At 41.3% G+C, this 15,938-nt stretch overlaps 1 protein-coding gene across 11 annotated transcripts in view; it reads left to right on the top strand.

Moving 5' to 3' along the window:
- Nucleotides 1–2,493: 2,493 nt before the first annotated feature.
- LOC306870843 (transducin-like enhancer protein 3-B) overlaps nucleotides 2,494–15,938 on the top strand; it is a 29,333-nt gene continuing 15,888 nt past the window's right edge. For 6 of the 11 annotated variants that reach the window (XM_079418281.1, XM_079418286.1, XM_079418278.1 and 3 more), the window contains exons 1-7: nucleotides 3,171–3,550; nucleotides 4,047–4,238; nucleotides 4,906–5,006; nucleotides 5,331–5,394; nucleotides 6,769–6,813; nucleotides 14,014–14,076; nucleotides 14,185–14,289. In XM_079418281.1, the coding sequence (XP_079274407.1) occupies nucleotides 4,215–4,238; nucleotides 4,906–5,006; nucleotides 5,331–5,394; nucleotides 6,769–6,813; nucleotides 14,014–14,076; nucleotides 14,185–14,289 (402 nt within the window). In that variant the 5' untranslated portion in view covers nucleotides 3,171–3,550; nucleotides 4,047–4,214. Of the gene's footprint in view, nucleotides 2,574–3,162; nucleotides 3,551–4,046; nucleotides 4,239–4,905; nucleotides 5,007–5,330; nucleotides 5,395–6,768; nucleotides 6,814–14,013; nucleotides 14,077–14,184; nucleotides 14,290–15,938 lie in introns of those variants that run through there. The other 5 variants (XM_079418283.1, XM_079418280.1, XM_079418285.1 and 2 more) reach the window with 4 other exon arrangements.

Below are 15,938 nucleotides of genomic sequence, written 5' to 3'. Positions count from 1 at the left end.
CTTGGAAAATAATCCAGATTCTCTTGAAATGTGTACTTAACCTGTCTCCGAACCTAAGAGTGGACACAGTTATTGATTCCTTAGACAACATGGAGAAAAACTCAGTAAAGTATATGGCTGCCAAGTTTTTTCAAGAGAGCTCTCATGCCCCTATGGCTTACCCCCGGAGCTTTTCAAATAGCTGTGATAGGCAGCTGTGTCCCAAACAGGCTTATGAACATAGAACACCCTCTCCAAACACACACACACACACACACACTCGGCTGTGCTCAAAACAGGCTTATACACACTGTGACAGCCAGCTGAGTTCTCAACAGGCTTATGTGCCACAGGTTCCCGTGTGGAATCCCTTTCTTCTTTATGGTGAGATTATAGTGAATCCATCAGTACAGATGCAGATTGGATTGGGAGGAGAATCCCTAAAGAGAAGCTTTTCTTTACCCATCATCTCTGGCAGCTCCCAAATCAAAGTGTTGGATTAACACTCACAGATCCACAAGCACCGAGTCCTTTTATATGGATATAGATCATCCATTACCTGCACATTAGCATCTAATATATGCTGTTTCTGCGAGTGGTGTGTGAGTCAGCACGGTTACACCACGGCTCCTGTACTGAAGATATTACTTTTACTGGAACAGAGAATGAGAATTTCTAAGTGCTCATTGGCTCGATTTCTCTCCCTCGTTCTCACACACATACTCCACATACTACAGGCCAGGGCCAACTTCCAAAGCCTCCATCTTTCTTACTCTTGTTTTCATTTGGCGACAGTGCTCATGTCTGCGTTTGTCTCTTTTGATAAAACTTTTCATCCTGCTTGCATTGATTACAGCCTGACAAGTCGCTCTGATACACCATGGCCATTCAGCCTAGCGCTACACACTGAAGCTATTGTAAGCAGGAATGTCTCTTTTCAGGCCCCAATCCCACGTATGAAAGCACGTCAATAATCCAGAGACAGAGGCGCCCCACAATACATGCATGCCATGGAGAGTCTGACCTAGTATTCTGCTCCACTACCAGGGAAATCAAGCAAAGAAGAGAGAGCTAGGTAGCGGAAGGTTGCATGCATGAAAAAACAGGCAGGCAGAGACTGAGAAAGAAGCATTTCTCACACACTGATGATAATCCTGCCAGCTATCATTTGGAGCAACATTAGCATGAAAATACAAAGCGTGTTTGTCAGAACAAAGGTGCGAATGAACAGGCACTTGGATATGAAACTGTTGTGCATTTCCGCTCCATAATTACAGCTAAATCAATTCCATCCTCTAGCAATGGTTATATAGCAACACATAAATCTGTGCTGAAATGAATCTCTTGCAGGTATATGGCAAATACTTGGTTTTATAGCCCAGGCAGTAATTTGAAAAGAGGGGTGGAGTGCAGTCTGTCATCTTCAGCTGTTACTATGGTCGTCAAAATAGACTTGACAGGACTATGGTAGCACTTGTCTGTGGCTTGAAAACTCATTGACTCACACTTTTGTTATATTATAAAGAACGTTTTTGTGAGGGGTCACTGAGCAAGCAGGAAATCTCTATTATCTCTGCACACACCAACAGACACAAGTAGCTTGCAGAGAGCTTACTGTTCATAGAAGTGTGTCTGCCATTAACCCAGTTTAACATTTTGAAATTTTTTGTAATTCCAGGAGAAAGAATAAATATTACATTTGTGCACTGACAAAATGTAGTTCTCTTAAATGTTAGAGCAATACTATGTCAATAATGGCTCTCATTATGACTCCATGCTCCATCCTCAGCTCCACTCCAGACATTTGTTCCAGCCAATAACCGCCCAAATGGGATGGACAAAAGTTTACAGTTTAATCGAACAATGGTTGGCTTTTCCCCAGATCTTTGTATTGAAATGACCCTGAAGTCCCTGAGTGTAAACATCTTAAACGTCTCCAATTAGTCCGTTTAAAAGTACATTGCATCTTCCATGTTAAGGTATCGCGGATTACTGTTTTATAAGGCAAATGTCTAATATTATTTTTTTTAAATTATCAATAAATAAATAAGCACAGAGGATTATTAAGCATATCAGATATCACCCCTATTTGGAGAAAACAAATAACGCCAGAAACAGTTGGCTGCGATGAACCAGCCTTTGAGTGGAATAAATGTTTTGTTTTGTGGTAATGCGACTTGCATAAATAGAAAAAAAAATCAAACTGATATTTAGCCCCTACTAGGTTTTCCCTCTTTTGTTTTACGCAGGGCTCTTTTTACCACATGGTAGTGACAGATTGTTTGAGCTGGAAGGAAAAGCCATTCGAAGCTAATTAAGCAGCCATTCCAAGCACTATTCGCAGGCGGGAGGCTGAGAGGCACAGGCATTTGTCAGCGCTCTACCCCTCGTGGGCTTGATTGACAACTTAGGTCTCGAACTGACAACCCGTGTCGCGCTTAGCCAATCAGATACAATCCAGTGCTCTGATTGGTCAGCGCGCGCAGAACAAGGAGCTGCGCCCCACGTGGGTCTGAGCAAAACATGATAGGTTGGGTTTTTTTTCGGGCGCAGACGTGGGCATGGTGTGTTGCTGAGCAGACAGCGTGAATCAAGTAATGAGGGCTGATTTCACAGATTATGCTGTTAATTTGAGTTACATTCAAAATCGGTAGCATAACTATACATTGGCAATGAGGGTGCTCTCTTGTTTCACTGTGCTAGACGTCCTTGGAAAGGATAAAACGGGACATTTGATGGATGTTTTGGCTCAAATCAGTCGATCATCTGCTCACATATTATTTTACACCAGTGACGGATTCACAATGTACTGAAAACATGGCAAAGCAAGTATAACCAGATTTGATGCAACTTTCCACTGCTTTTCGTTGAAACTGCAGCAGTCATACTGATAAATCGGTGAATTGAAGCGCAACAGACAATTTCGCTTGTAATATGTATTTCTAAGGCTACAATCTATCTCTTGAGATATTAGTTGGTGGCTAGACTTCGAACAATCGTCGCTCATGTAAGTTGTTTGTCTACAGGGAAAGCAACCTATTTAGAGCCAAAATGGCGAATATGAGGTCAGATTTTTATGGCCAATCAGCACGCGCGGAACAGACGTGCCCCACGTGGGGATCCCGCGTTTGATTGGTCGGCGCGGTGAAGTCCTTTCCGAGCTTTGATTGGTTGCGTTCGCTTGTTCTCGCGGTAGTTGAGCCCGCGTGTCAGTGGGCAGTCTGTGTGGGGTACTGCGAGTGTTTGGAGAAACTAGGCAAAGCGATTGCGAGCGGCTGGCACGTACGAGGCAAACTTTTCACAATCAGACGTTTTTAAACAAACAAGCAAATAGGGATTAGGAGAATTTACCAACAGCGGGAATACTGCGAATCGTGTTCAAGCGAGAACCGAGTCTTAACTGAGGAAAACATTCTCGAAGCGGCGCTGCTTTTCTAGGATTGGGATTTATTCCCAACCAGCGCCTAATACTGATCGTATAAGGTCACGAGTGAAGGACTTCGACGTTTCCTCTGTGCAAGGAATTATTACTGCATTACATCCGCGGAAAAGGATTTTATGGAGACTAAAGGTAAAGCGGAAGATAACTTTCAAAAGAATCCACTTGTAATCTACGTTAGACTGTTTATTTAGCTAATTCAACACACTTCGTGCTTTATTTTCTCCGTTCCTGTTTTGTAATTTGCAAAGCTGCTATTGCCGTATTTACTTCGAAGCTCGACGTTGTGCTAATCAGAACAAGTGTATAATTTTTGACCCATTTATCGATGAATTGCTCTAAGATGATTGGGGTTCAAAAGTCTTATCTAGCTTGTTTTACATTGTTCTGTAATCTTGTGGGTTTACATTCAAGCAAACAGCAGTCAGGTAACCTTGTTATTGCGAGAAGACTCATAAGCAGCTTGTTAGTCGCAGCTCGCAGCGCAGATGACAAGCAGCAAATGTGTGTTTGACTCGCTCTACACAACTACTGTGTTTACAGCACGCGCTGCTGAATGCTTGACTCTTATTGGAGATAATGAGCCAACGCGCTGTGTTTTTGTCTTGCTCCTCGGCTGTGTGTGAAGGATAACGGGGTTAAATCGGGTATAAGGAGCGGGAGAAGCGGTGGACGGACTGGGCTTTGTGTGTCCGCGAGTGCAGGGAGGGGTGACCGACGGGCTCTCGCTCATCTACTCGGATTACTGAAGAGCGCCACATCCCTGGATCTTCACCTCAGAAAGGATACATTCAAGATGTATCCGCAGGGCCGGCATCCGGTGAGTAACATACATTATATTGATGTATTGTGTTCAGGCAGCTCCGCGCTTCTCCACCGTTGAGCACTATTGTGCCCCGTGACGTCTCCCTCGCCTCGGTCCTTTTTTCTGCACAAACTAAACAAGGATGTACTCCTCTGGACGTCCGTTAACTTGCTTCTGAACAGTAGTGCGTTTTCATTTAACTTTAAAGTGGAAAAAACGTTTAGAAAAATGAAAGGAGGGGAATCAGTTGCTCTGTTTAGACGCAGTGACCCGTCTGTGTCACGCGACCGCTGCTGAGTGTTGGAGGCTCAAAACCACCGACGGGCCGAGCTCGAGGGAGCGCCTGGGCACTTCTGACAAACCGCAGTTCAGCTCCGATGAAATATAATTTCCCTGAAAATCGGGAAGCATGAAATGTGTTATTGACACCCGTGGTTATACCCATGACTTACTCAAAAACACAGTGAAAGAAAAACCTGAGACTGCCGTAAAAGGAGTAATGGAGAAGGTCGTAGGTTGTTTTGGTTATGGTGGTAGGAAGTCAAAGGTACAATGACATGCTAAAACACTGTTGTTGGTGTAATAGCATACTGCATCAGACAGTGACTAGGTTGGATTATATTAGTAACGTGAAGTTTATCCTTTGCAACAGTTCACATAAATGATTGATATTTTTTTTCAGGCACCTCACCAGCCTGGTCAGCCAGGCTTCAAATTCACTGTAGCAGAATCTTGTGACCGGATCAAAGATGAATTCCAGTTCCTTCAAGCTCAGTACCACAGGTAAATATGGCTGTGACTCATTTCACACCTGTTACTAGACTCTGAGGCGGCTCTGATGCTGCTTTGATTCTGTGTAAATCAAATGCAGCAATGCAACCTTAAACTCTTCAGTTGTTGAGTAGTAACTATAACAATGTTGTGCGTAATATACCTATGTGTGTTGTAACTGTTTATAATTTCATATTTGTATATGTAATTGTCCCTGCATAAGTACATAATGTCAATAAGTTGCATGCGTATGTGACCACCTAGAGATCTTTAAGACGGCTTTGCCGTCCAGGAATGCTAGGAACTTATTATAATGCTCTTTCTCTCTCCTTACAGTCTTAAAGTGGAGTATGACAAACTGGCCAATGAGAAGACAGAGATGCAGCGGCATTATGTCATGGTAAGAGCAAGATGTCGTTTTTTTAATCCGAGGTCGTCTGTCTGTTGAATTTTTGTTCCTCTGAAAACATCAATAGGGTCACCAGCCAGCTATCTGAGCTGGTGTTTAGTATCCACTACCCCTATTTATTGTGTGATAGCATTTGCATTGATTGCCCTGGAGGATCAGTGTTGAGGTCATAAGAGTGTGAGTGTTTTTATTTGTTGTGAAATGCCTGGAGGCTGTTTTGGGCAGGGAGTTACTGTTTGTTCCATCCACTCTGACCCGAGGTGCTGAGTGTCTCTTGATTCGTGTGAGAGAAAAGCAGGCTCAGTTGCTCGGTTTAATCAAATTTGGATTTTTGAAACAAATAGCAGTTAAGAGACCAGTCCATTGTGAATAATTTGTCAAGATTAAATAATTTTATGATGTGCAGTGAATGTAAACAAAGGTATTGTCAGCTAACAAATTAAAAATCAAACAGTGCATGCATTTATTCAGTGGAGGTGTGTATAGTTGTTTTTGTCTTAAATTACATAGAGACCTGACCCAGATGAAACGTCATCAACCTTCAGGATGATTGCAGTCTCAATATTGACCCTTGTGTGCATTTCAGGAATTACACTAATATTAGTGTGGCTGAACGCCTCTTATTAGAAATCCAGTGAGTGGAAACTGAATTCCATCAGGATGTGATGTAATAGTGCACAGGTTGAACCGCGTTAACCGAGCTCTACTCTCTTATCTTATTTGAACATGCAGTAGATATTGATTCAACATGCTGGCACCATTGTTAAATATTATTTTTCGGAGGAATGCGGAGTGGTAAAAAGGCCACTACCAGATAAACGAAATGAAATACACAGCCACACTCTGAGAAAAAAAAAATGTTTGCAGTAGTTGCTCAGATGAAAATTGTCTGAACGGCTATTTTGAGTATAGAAAACCACTTTTCTCTTGAATTGACAGATGCCTATGACAGAATTGAAATTACATTTTCAATGAAAATAAAAGTTTTTTAGAGATGGAAGATCACTGAGGAAAGGGAGAGTAAATAATGGTGGACGAGATGCTTATTTGTCAATCTTTGCATAGTTAATTTTTTTTAACCACTGTTTAGTAACTGGTATGAGATAAGTGTGCTTTCATGAATGCTAGTAGTGAGTAAATGCCACTAAACAAATGTTGCCAGAGAGATGCATAAACATTGCTCTCTACTCCTATAATCAAGCAATTATCCTAGCTTTAAAAAGTCCTAGCTTTGTGTACACTTTTTTTTTTTTTTTAGGAAATACATTTGGTGCATGATATAGGTGATACTCTGCACTACTGCAGTCAATAGCATTATACTATTGTGTGCTAAATGCGTTTCTCTTTTTTTTTTTTTTTTTACAGTATTATGAGATGTCCTATGGGCTGAACATCGAAATGCATAAACAGGTATGTGATTTTCTCGAACCCCATATTCTTTTCACTGTACATTGCGTGGTTTTCATGTGTGATTATTTTATTGTACAAGAAATTCTTCTGGCCAGAAAGATGAAAATGGCATGGAAGGTTTCTTGCCAGATGTTACAACGGGTGCGTGCACAAACATGCAAGCGTAAAGTTTGAGTAGTGATAAGTATGATTAAATTGATTACCGTGGTTAGAGGCATAGTTATTAGCATCTGTTTGAGTCTGAATCAATTTCCCGGTTCTGCTCCCTTTTATTCTCTTTGTTTCCTACGCTGCCCCTATAAATAAAAGTGTCAGAAAGTGGTGTTTGCATGCAACAGAACTAAAAATAAAAGTATAAGCAAGATAAAGATAACCTGGCCATATAAAGTTCACTAGGTCAGCTGTGTCCAGCAGGAAATGTTATTTAACCTCTTTTAGTAATTGATTTGAATGGTTGGCATCACAGGCAGTCCTAATTGTTGTCAGCCTGTTTTTTTTTTTTTTTTTTCTGCAACTGATCGATTGGGGTTTTGTAACCATGTGAGGTGATGAAATTGATGCATTTTAAAAGAGATACCAGGCAACACCCACATTTCCTCTATTTCTCTATCTCTCAATGTCATTAGTAGTGATATGATGTATAGTCATATGAGGAGGGCTCAGTCTGAAGAGGCCCTTTATGGTTCTCACCCTGAGGCCACACAAGGTTAATGGTATCAGTGTGAGGGTGGTGAATTGGAACAGCATGCACAATCCATCAGCTACTCCGTGTGTGTGTGTGTCTGGGCCACATGCCTCTCTCTCACAGACACTGCATTTTCAGAAAGGTTCTGTCAGGCACTTACCTCCAGCTGTGAGAGACGGAGAGAAAATGAAAAGGGAGGGAAGGGAAGGTGCAGGGGCTTTGCGCAAACAGGTTAATCGACTGGCTTTTTTTCTTTTCTTCTCAGAGCCTCTCTTTTGTTTATCAATAGGGCTCTGACTGAGTGGACGCAAACGCATGAATTATTCATCGGAGCATGGACTCCCTGCTCTCTCTGGAGTTAGTGATGACAGCAGTCTGATAACACACAGTCTGCCCTTCATGTAGTGCTTTTGGAAAAGAAAGGAAAGGGAGGAAAATGCATCTAGGTGCCGGATTTGTCATGTGCTTTCAGGATCCACCAGATTCGGATTAGTGTTAAATGACCGTTTTATGTAAACACTCGAGAGTTTGTAATGGTGCGAGGGTCAATGCTAATCTTGTGGTACGTTAGAGCCTCGGGGCAGGATGGTGAGTTTTATGGTCGTGAGGGGGCAGGAAGTGGACGGCTGTGCTTGTCAATGTAGCCCTTTAATTACTGAGCCTCAGAGGCCCCTGATCTGCTGTCCCTCTGTGTTTAACACAGTTCCCTCTTAATTTTCTTCCTCATTTTGTCGTGAAGTGCTCACTGCTGAATGCAGAACTAGTGTGTGTGTGTGTATCATTGGTGTGGCCGTATTTGGTCAGTTCTTTTGTGTGTGCACACACTAAGCCAGATTCATTAAGTGAAGCTCAGTCTGTGGCCTTAGAGGGTGAGAGAGAGCGAGGAGGGGGGTTGAGACTGGCAGCGGGGAGGGAACTTGTTCAGATGAATAATTTATTCAGGATTCCAGGAATTGTTTGCCAAGGTGATGATGGTCGATTTGATTCTGAGCCAAAGCAAACCGACTCGGAGCTCACTGCAGTCTCTCTTCAGAAGTGTTTGTGTACATGCGAGTGAGATGTCTAGTGCTGACAAAATGCACCCGCATTATCATGGCAGGCCAGTGAACTACTAACAATGCAGACAGGGTTATATAGTAATATTTTGTTCTGACAGTTTCTCTAGTTTAAAACCCACTTGTTTGTATTTATTTATTTAGTTAAATTTGCTTTATTGCACCAGTAATCCGTTTTTATTTACATAATGCCTGATATTAAAATCTGTATCTTTTTTGTGTAGACAAAAATAGCTTAAATAGTGAATTGGCATCAGAACATTATAATTTGTAAAATAAATTTATTATATAAATAAATAAATAAATTTTTTTAACGCATTTTAATCGCACTTATTTTTGCACCGCGGAACGTTTCTCACTGGATGAGTTTCGGCGGACCGATTATACTGGAGCACCAACTAGCGTTCAGACCATAGACTGTAAAAAAAGACTAAAGGCTGTTTCTCAAGTCCAAGAACGCAAAGAACGGACTTGCGTTCTCGTGGAGACCGGTCTTGCCAAGCTTCCTTGGAAGAACGAACTCGGAAGGATGCGAGAACACAGAACGCACACTTATGAGAACTGAGATGTACTGCGTTCTTGCTTAACTGACCGCATAGTCTCAGCATAAGCAGCGACCAATGAACAATAAATATTACAAAACTTATTAAAACATTTCATACTATTATATATATTACTTTCATATAATTGTGTTGTTTTATTTTACAGCGTTATATGTTTTACTGTTAAGATTAATTTTAATATGCCAATAAAAATGCAGACTTTCTCCGGGTCTTATAACTTTATTAAAATTAACCAAAACAAAACGATAAATGTTTACTTTCAACTTGAAGAGCCGTTAAGTATTTGTGAGAGCGACTTTAAAGCTTACAGGCTTACGTACACCGGCCACCCACAGCGTTTTCTGGGATTTCTAACGGCTCGATTCTCTCAAGTCTGCACTGGATGCATCCTCAGTTTCAAGAACATATCCGGGCACTTTCATGCATCCTCTGTACTTGCGTTCTTGAGAATTGGAACTGAACTTGGACGGTTAATGATGACGTAGAACGAGAACACAAGGACGCAAGATCGCTGAAGAACACATATTGAGAAACAGCCAAAAACAAACCACAGTGAACATGGACAAAGAAGCTGATGAGACCGCTTTGGTTGGCCCTGTGGATGGGAAATTTAAAAATCCATATAAAAAAAACTTACTTCTCACTGTTCTCAGGTCAAATATTTATATGCGATTAAAATGCGATTAATTTCGATTAATTAATTACAAAGCCTCTAATTAATTAGATTAATTTTTTTATTAATTTTTTAATTTTTTTATATCTATATCTGTTAAATATTCAATATCAGCCAACATACGTACGTTTTAAATGTAAACCAATACTCATAAGTTTAAAAAGTCTTTAATATCGAACAATTAATCCATTTGTTTTCCTCCCTTGAAAAAGCTGCACTGAATGAAGTGTTTTTTTTATTTTTTATTATTGGATTACAATATGTAATCAAATGCAAGCCTATAGGACATTTTAAGCTTCTTGCCACTTTGCATCTTCACTGTTGAATATAGATATTGTTTTGTGTGTGTCTGTGTGTGTTTGTGTGTAAAGTTTGGGTCACATCTGTCTCTCAGCTCTGTACACTGAACCAGGTGGTCGTGTCTGTGTCCTTTGTGTCCGGCTTCAGCAGATGAATGCACAGAGAGAGACAAACATCACTAAACCGTTCCAACAGGATTTGTGCTGCATATGCAGCGAGGGCAAGACAGAGACACCCTGTATAGATGGCTGCTGCTCAATGCAGTCTTTCAGCCCGAGGGAAGCCAAGGGTTAGAGGAGCCTGTGTCAGGCGGGAAGGAATGAACTCAAGTGTGTGAATGCTTTGGTTTATTTGTTATCGTTTCTTATCCGTGAAGATAGCTTCATCTGTCATTAGAATGTATATGTTTGAGTGAGCATGTAAATGTAAGTTCAACTATAAAAACTCGCTCCCTACTTTCCCTCCCTCTTGTGTGTAATTGTTCATTGAGTCACAGAGAGAGTGTGCAGCGGTCTGTGTGTGTTCATTTGTCAGTGAGTGGCTCTCCTTCAGTGTGCAGTTGTTTTGTAGCATATTTAATCCTCATCAGTGTCTCCCTGCACTCAACTCGTACCCACAGCAACAGGTAAATGGCTTCTGGCGTGCCATTGACGGCTGTGTGTAAGAGCTCTTCACACGCTGCTTGACAGCACTGAGCACCTGGGATTGTGAAGCTGAGCAGAAAGCCTCTCTCTGCTGAAGGGCCTTGTTTTCACTCCCTGTGCTCTATTTTTATTTTTTTATCAGCCTGTGTGGGAGCTGTTCTAGTAGCTTATGGCACGCCTCTGAAACTCAACAATACTGCACTTCCTGTTCTTATCCCATGGTGCAGCGGTTTAATCTGAGGTTAGTGTAGTTTGTAGGTTAGTTTGTGTAAAGCGATTCTGATTCGGGTCATTTTTGCTTCTTATTTTTTATGGAGTCTGTAGGGGCGTGCGATATATCGTCTGTGATTTAATATCGTAATTGTTGTTTTAACGATGTGCAATTTGACATTGAGTATTTTGCAAAAACCAAACAAAACGCCTACAGAATGCATGCTTGCATTACGTGATAAAGTCTAATGGGTTAAACAGTGCGCGTGCGCATTGAGTGTTTTTTCAGTGCATGATTCAGTCTATTGAAATGCATTAAAGATCACACAATTCAAGATATGGGGGCAGAAAATTTATATATTTATATCATTTCATATAGTTAAAAATCACACGAAGAGTGCCGTTTTTTTCCTTCAAAAATCAGCACGATTACAAATGTGATAATGATTTTATACAAGAGACTTGCGTTTTAGACACCGTATTGCCTGTTTTTGCTCGAACGATAATTCCAAAAAGTCACAGCACTGTTTTGCGTCTCTGAGCAACCTGATGGTGCTTCGTTCCTGAATGAATCAACTGTTTAAATGATTAGGTTCAAGTCGCAATGACTCACTTGTAAACTGTGACATGCTGCCACCTGCTGGCGATTTTAATTTCACAATTAAAGTATCTTTTCATTTTTTTAGATTTCTAATATCAGTATTCAATATTTTATTATCAATATTTAAAATATCAAAACATTATGCATGTGTAACTGCAGGTTAAAGCAATCCTCCATTACTGGCAGCGAACTATATGAACACTAATATTAGTGGTGGCCTAACGAGATGAAGACTGCTCTCTAGCGGTCGGGATATGAACTCAAAACGAAACGACTGCCATGAATCCTGTATGATTTGATTTTTTTTTTTTTTTTAAATATCGATATTCCATTTTTGAGAATCGATATAGTATCGCCAAACAAAATATCGCGATACTCATGTGTATCAATACTTTCTTACACCCGTAATCGCAGTATTATTTGTAGCGTAATGAGATTAGAGGATAAAATGTGAGTCAATGTCACAATGCAAAAAAATCTTAAAGCATATTTGTAGCATTAACATTTGTTTTTATGAGATTGACCTTTGTACCCATATCTTGCCTAAAGTGTTTATTTTTTATGAATATAAATGTAGATATTTTTACCACAAGCCGCATTGTTTGATTCAAGCCGCCATCACAACAGGAAGCTGTTTTGCTAAAGCAGGTGCTTACTGCTCTCTGTATTTAGATTCTGTGGTACATAGTGTGCTGTGTACTAACAAGTCATATGCTGTATATCAGTGGGAAAGTCATTTCTGATAATTGCTGTGGAATATATTCTCCTTTGGACAGTCACCAGGGTTTTTTGGCTTAGGCAGAAGGGTAGTGTTTCCCAGTCATCCTTCTCTTAACGCGCGTGCACACACACACACGCGCACACACACACACACACACACACACACACACACACACACACGCGTGCACACACACGCACGCACACCACCCCACCCATGAAAGAGAAGCCGTTACTCCCCCCCTCCCCCATCTGCCCCCTTTCATCCCACATTAATTTGCCGAGTTGATCTGATCGACAGGCTGAAAATTCAATTTAATGACCTGCCCCTGTGCGCGTAATATGATTTTACTGCCTGTTATGGTCAAGCAGAGCTCCAATTTACATAATGATCTGAGGGAGAGATAGGGGCGGACCGGTTGCTGTGGCAACCTCAGAGTGGCATGCAGGAATGGAAGCCAAGAGGAAGGGGGTGAAGCGATGGAAAAAGAAGCTGTGTACGGCTGGTGCATGAGAGCAGGCAGCGTTTTCATTTTCAAATATTTCCTTGCTTTGATTAGATAGCAACAGATTATTGTTGTTGTACATGTTTGTTTTGCGAAGGAGTCTGTGTTTGTGTAGCAAAGCTGGGCTGAGAAAGCATTAATAGCTCAATGACTCAATGAAAGGGGTGTGGAGAGGGCTTGGATCCTTTGTTCACATCCCTAGAGATGGTTCATCACAGGTCAGAACTCATCTACTCTCGCCCGCTCTAAAGAGAGACCGAATCCATCAGAGTGCCAGGGTCAGCACCCTCCCACAGGCACAGAGGTCACGCTGCCAAAAAATGAACGGAATGTGGCTTGCAGTGAAAGAAAGAGAGATTTCTCTCCTCCCTCACCTGCTGGGCCATCTGCTCCAACCTATAATCAATTTGTTCACCGCCCCATACTTCCTCTCCCCCCCTCCCTCACGCTCTCCTTTCCCTTCTCTCCTTTTCATCCTGAAGCGTTAGCATAGCTCATGTTGAAATAGCTCTTGGGGGCTTCAGGTAGCCGTGAGTAATGCAGGAGAACCAGAGCATGTTGGCTGATTACCCTGTCCGCCTCTCCATATCAATAAAAGTCATTTTGAATATTGCTGTAGGGCTCCGGTTCCTCGCCTCCTGCGCTGCTGGAATGGGAGCATGGGGAAAAATGGTAATTGCTCAGTATTGCCATCGTTAATCTCCCAGCACCAAATCAGCATTAGCATATTTCAGCATCTTAATGAAATAATCTGTCTGGGTAATGAGGGGGTGGGGGGGGGTTGAGGCCAGACAACCCCCACCCGCCGCCCCGCCCCTTATCCATCCTTCTCTCTCTCCATCACTTGGCCAGATGGGCACCGCAGGCCATCTTGGCCTGGCAGAGCAGCATTTTGGCCAGATCTGTTTCAGTAGCAGTGTGCTGGAGAGCTGTTTGGCTTTGTGAGCCACACACACCATATCAGTGCTCGAAGAGCCTCGTGTTCATTGAGGCAGATCAGACACATGGCAACATCAGCGAAGACAGACGTTTCTGAAGTTTTTACTTCATTAATCAGGAGTTCTGGAGGTATCCCATCATGCCTCGTTTAGATGCGCGGAGGCTTGATTAGAGCATTCAGCAATGTGAAAGTAACGTGAGAGTGCTGGAGCGCATGCTGTCGTGAATTAAGTACATTTGAGTGATTAGAGAAGAGCTGACAACATTTAATAACTGTACTGTTTGTGTCTCTGTTTTTCTACTTCAGACTGAGATTGCCAAACGGCTAAATGCGATTCTTGCTCAAATCATGCCTTTTTTGTCACAAGAGGTAAATATTCTCCATTTCTGTTCATAAAATAAGCCATCTTAGTGCCGTTATTTCTGTTAGCCCATGCTAATTTTCAGTTTATTGATTTGTCTTTTCTCTTTTCTCCAGCACCAACAGCAGGTTGCACAGGCTGTTGAACGTGCTAAGCAAGTGACAATGACAGAGTTGAATGCCGTCATCGGGGTACGTGGACTTCCCAATCTGCCTCTCACCGTGTGTATACCCCTCTTTCTCCTTCATTTGACCAGGGCCAGGGACAAACCTGCACACATGCGGCTCAGTGTACTAATACATTCATGCCTGGCTCCTAAATGACAATTGGATTTATAGTATGTAGCAATAAAGATCAAATTCGCTGCTAAAGAAGGTAAACTAGCCTACTCCCACAGGCTGCTTTTGGGTCAAAGGTGATACATCAGCTGTAATCCTCCGCTGTAAAACCTTCAATCCAACACCTATCACCTCAACAGCTCTTAAACAGTCCAAGGACAAATCCGTGATTGCCAGAGACGTTTGTACTTGTGTTCTAGGCGGAGATCAGGATTGTTGGTGTGTCTTAGTCCCATCAGTATCTTGCTGCAGATTTGCCCCTGCCCTTCATGGTCTGATTTTACTTTGTTTTAAATTGTAATGTCATGTGTTTACACCGTGATGTTTGCTTTTTTTATGCCATTTGTTTTTGTCTCGTCAGTGTGTGCCGCTTGGATCATTTGTAATGCGTGTAATGCTTCTCTCTCTGCGTGTCTGTTTGTCACAGGGTTTGAGAGGCATGTGGAGATGTTTAGGCTTGTATAGTTAAGATCTTGTTTTGATCACACAAAGGGAGAAGTCTAATTCTGTCAGGGTTGTCTGTGATTAGCCATGTTAAATACTTTAAAGAGCTTGTGTTAAGGAGCATTGAGAAGCTTCCTATTGACTTGGGCAACACAAACCTTATTTGAATTTAACCAGTTTCTGTATTAGGCTACTTATGGAAACACTGCACTATGTATAAACAGCATTTGATTTGGAAAATGACAAATAGGGACAAACGCGTGAATTGGAGTGGAATTAAACATGAAATTACAGTTAAACCTATTGCGTGCTGTGGTTGTCCAATCAATGACACTGACATGACAAATAGGAACATTAACCTGTGTGAAACATCAGCATAAGAGTACCCAAGTGTTAATCTTGGATAAAGTATGAACAGTATGAAACATGAATCAAGATAATCCAGGAATCTGTTTACCCTGAGTTTAGCATGAACCCCGGGTAAGTGTTTCAAGTGTGAAATATCAGGCGATGTGTTTGATTCTAATCTAATACTTTTATGCTGTTTAATCTAAATTATGCATTTCTGTAGGTCAGTAGACTAAGAACAGAAGTATGTATACATGATCTTTCATAAGTAATATAATTTAAGTATATATATATATATATATATATATATATATATATATATATATATGTATTATTTGAAAGATTAAATCTGCATTGTCAGCTCTTTATTTCTTTCAGACTAGCACACAATGCTATACTTGACAAAGACAAGCTACAATCACATTATCTAGGTCCAGTAGTAGTTCTAAAAACCAAACTAGTGTGCTTAAGCATTTAAAAAAAAAGGTGAATAATTATTTGGTGTTTTAATAGGTTCCATTTGATTTTTACAAAAAAAAAGATTATTTTAGTAAAATGTATTAAGTAACTAAAATCAAGCTTTTGTTGGATGTAAAAGTACTTAATGCGTCTCCTGTGGCGAGTGTGGCTATCCAACTTTGATTAGCCTGGGCTGGGTTGGTGGGTAGGAGGTCCTGAGCTGGGTCAGGACAGCCAGAGCCAGATATTGGAATTCAATTAAGGCAAATGAGCCAAGACTC

Source organism: Barbus barbus (genome assembly GCF_936440315.1).
Source record: "Barbus barbus genome assembly, chromosome: 1".
NCBI lineage: Eukaryota > Metazoa > Chordata > Actinopteri > Cypriniformes > Cyprinidae > Barbus > Barbus barbus.
This window is presented reverse-complemented; position numbering and strand designations above follow the sequence as displayed.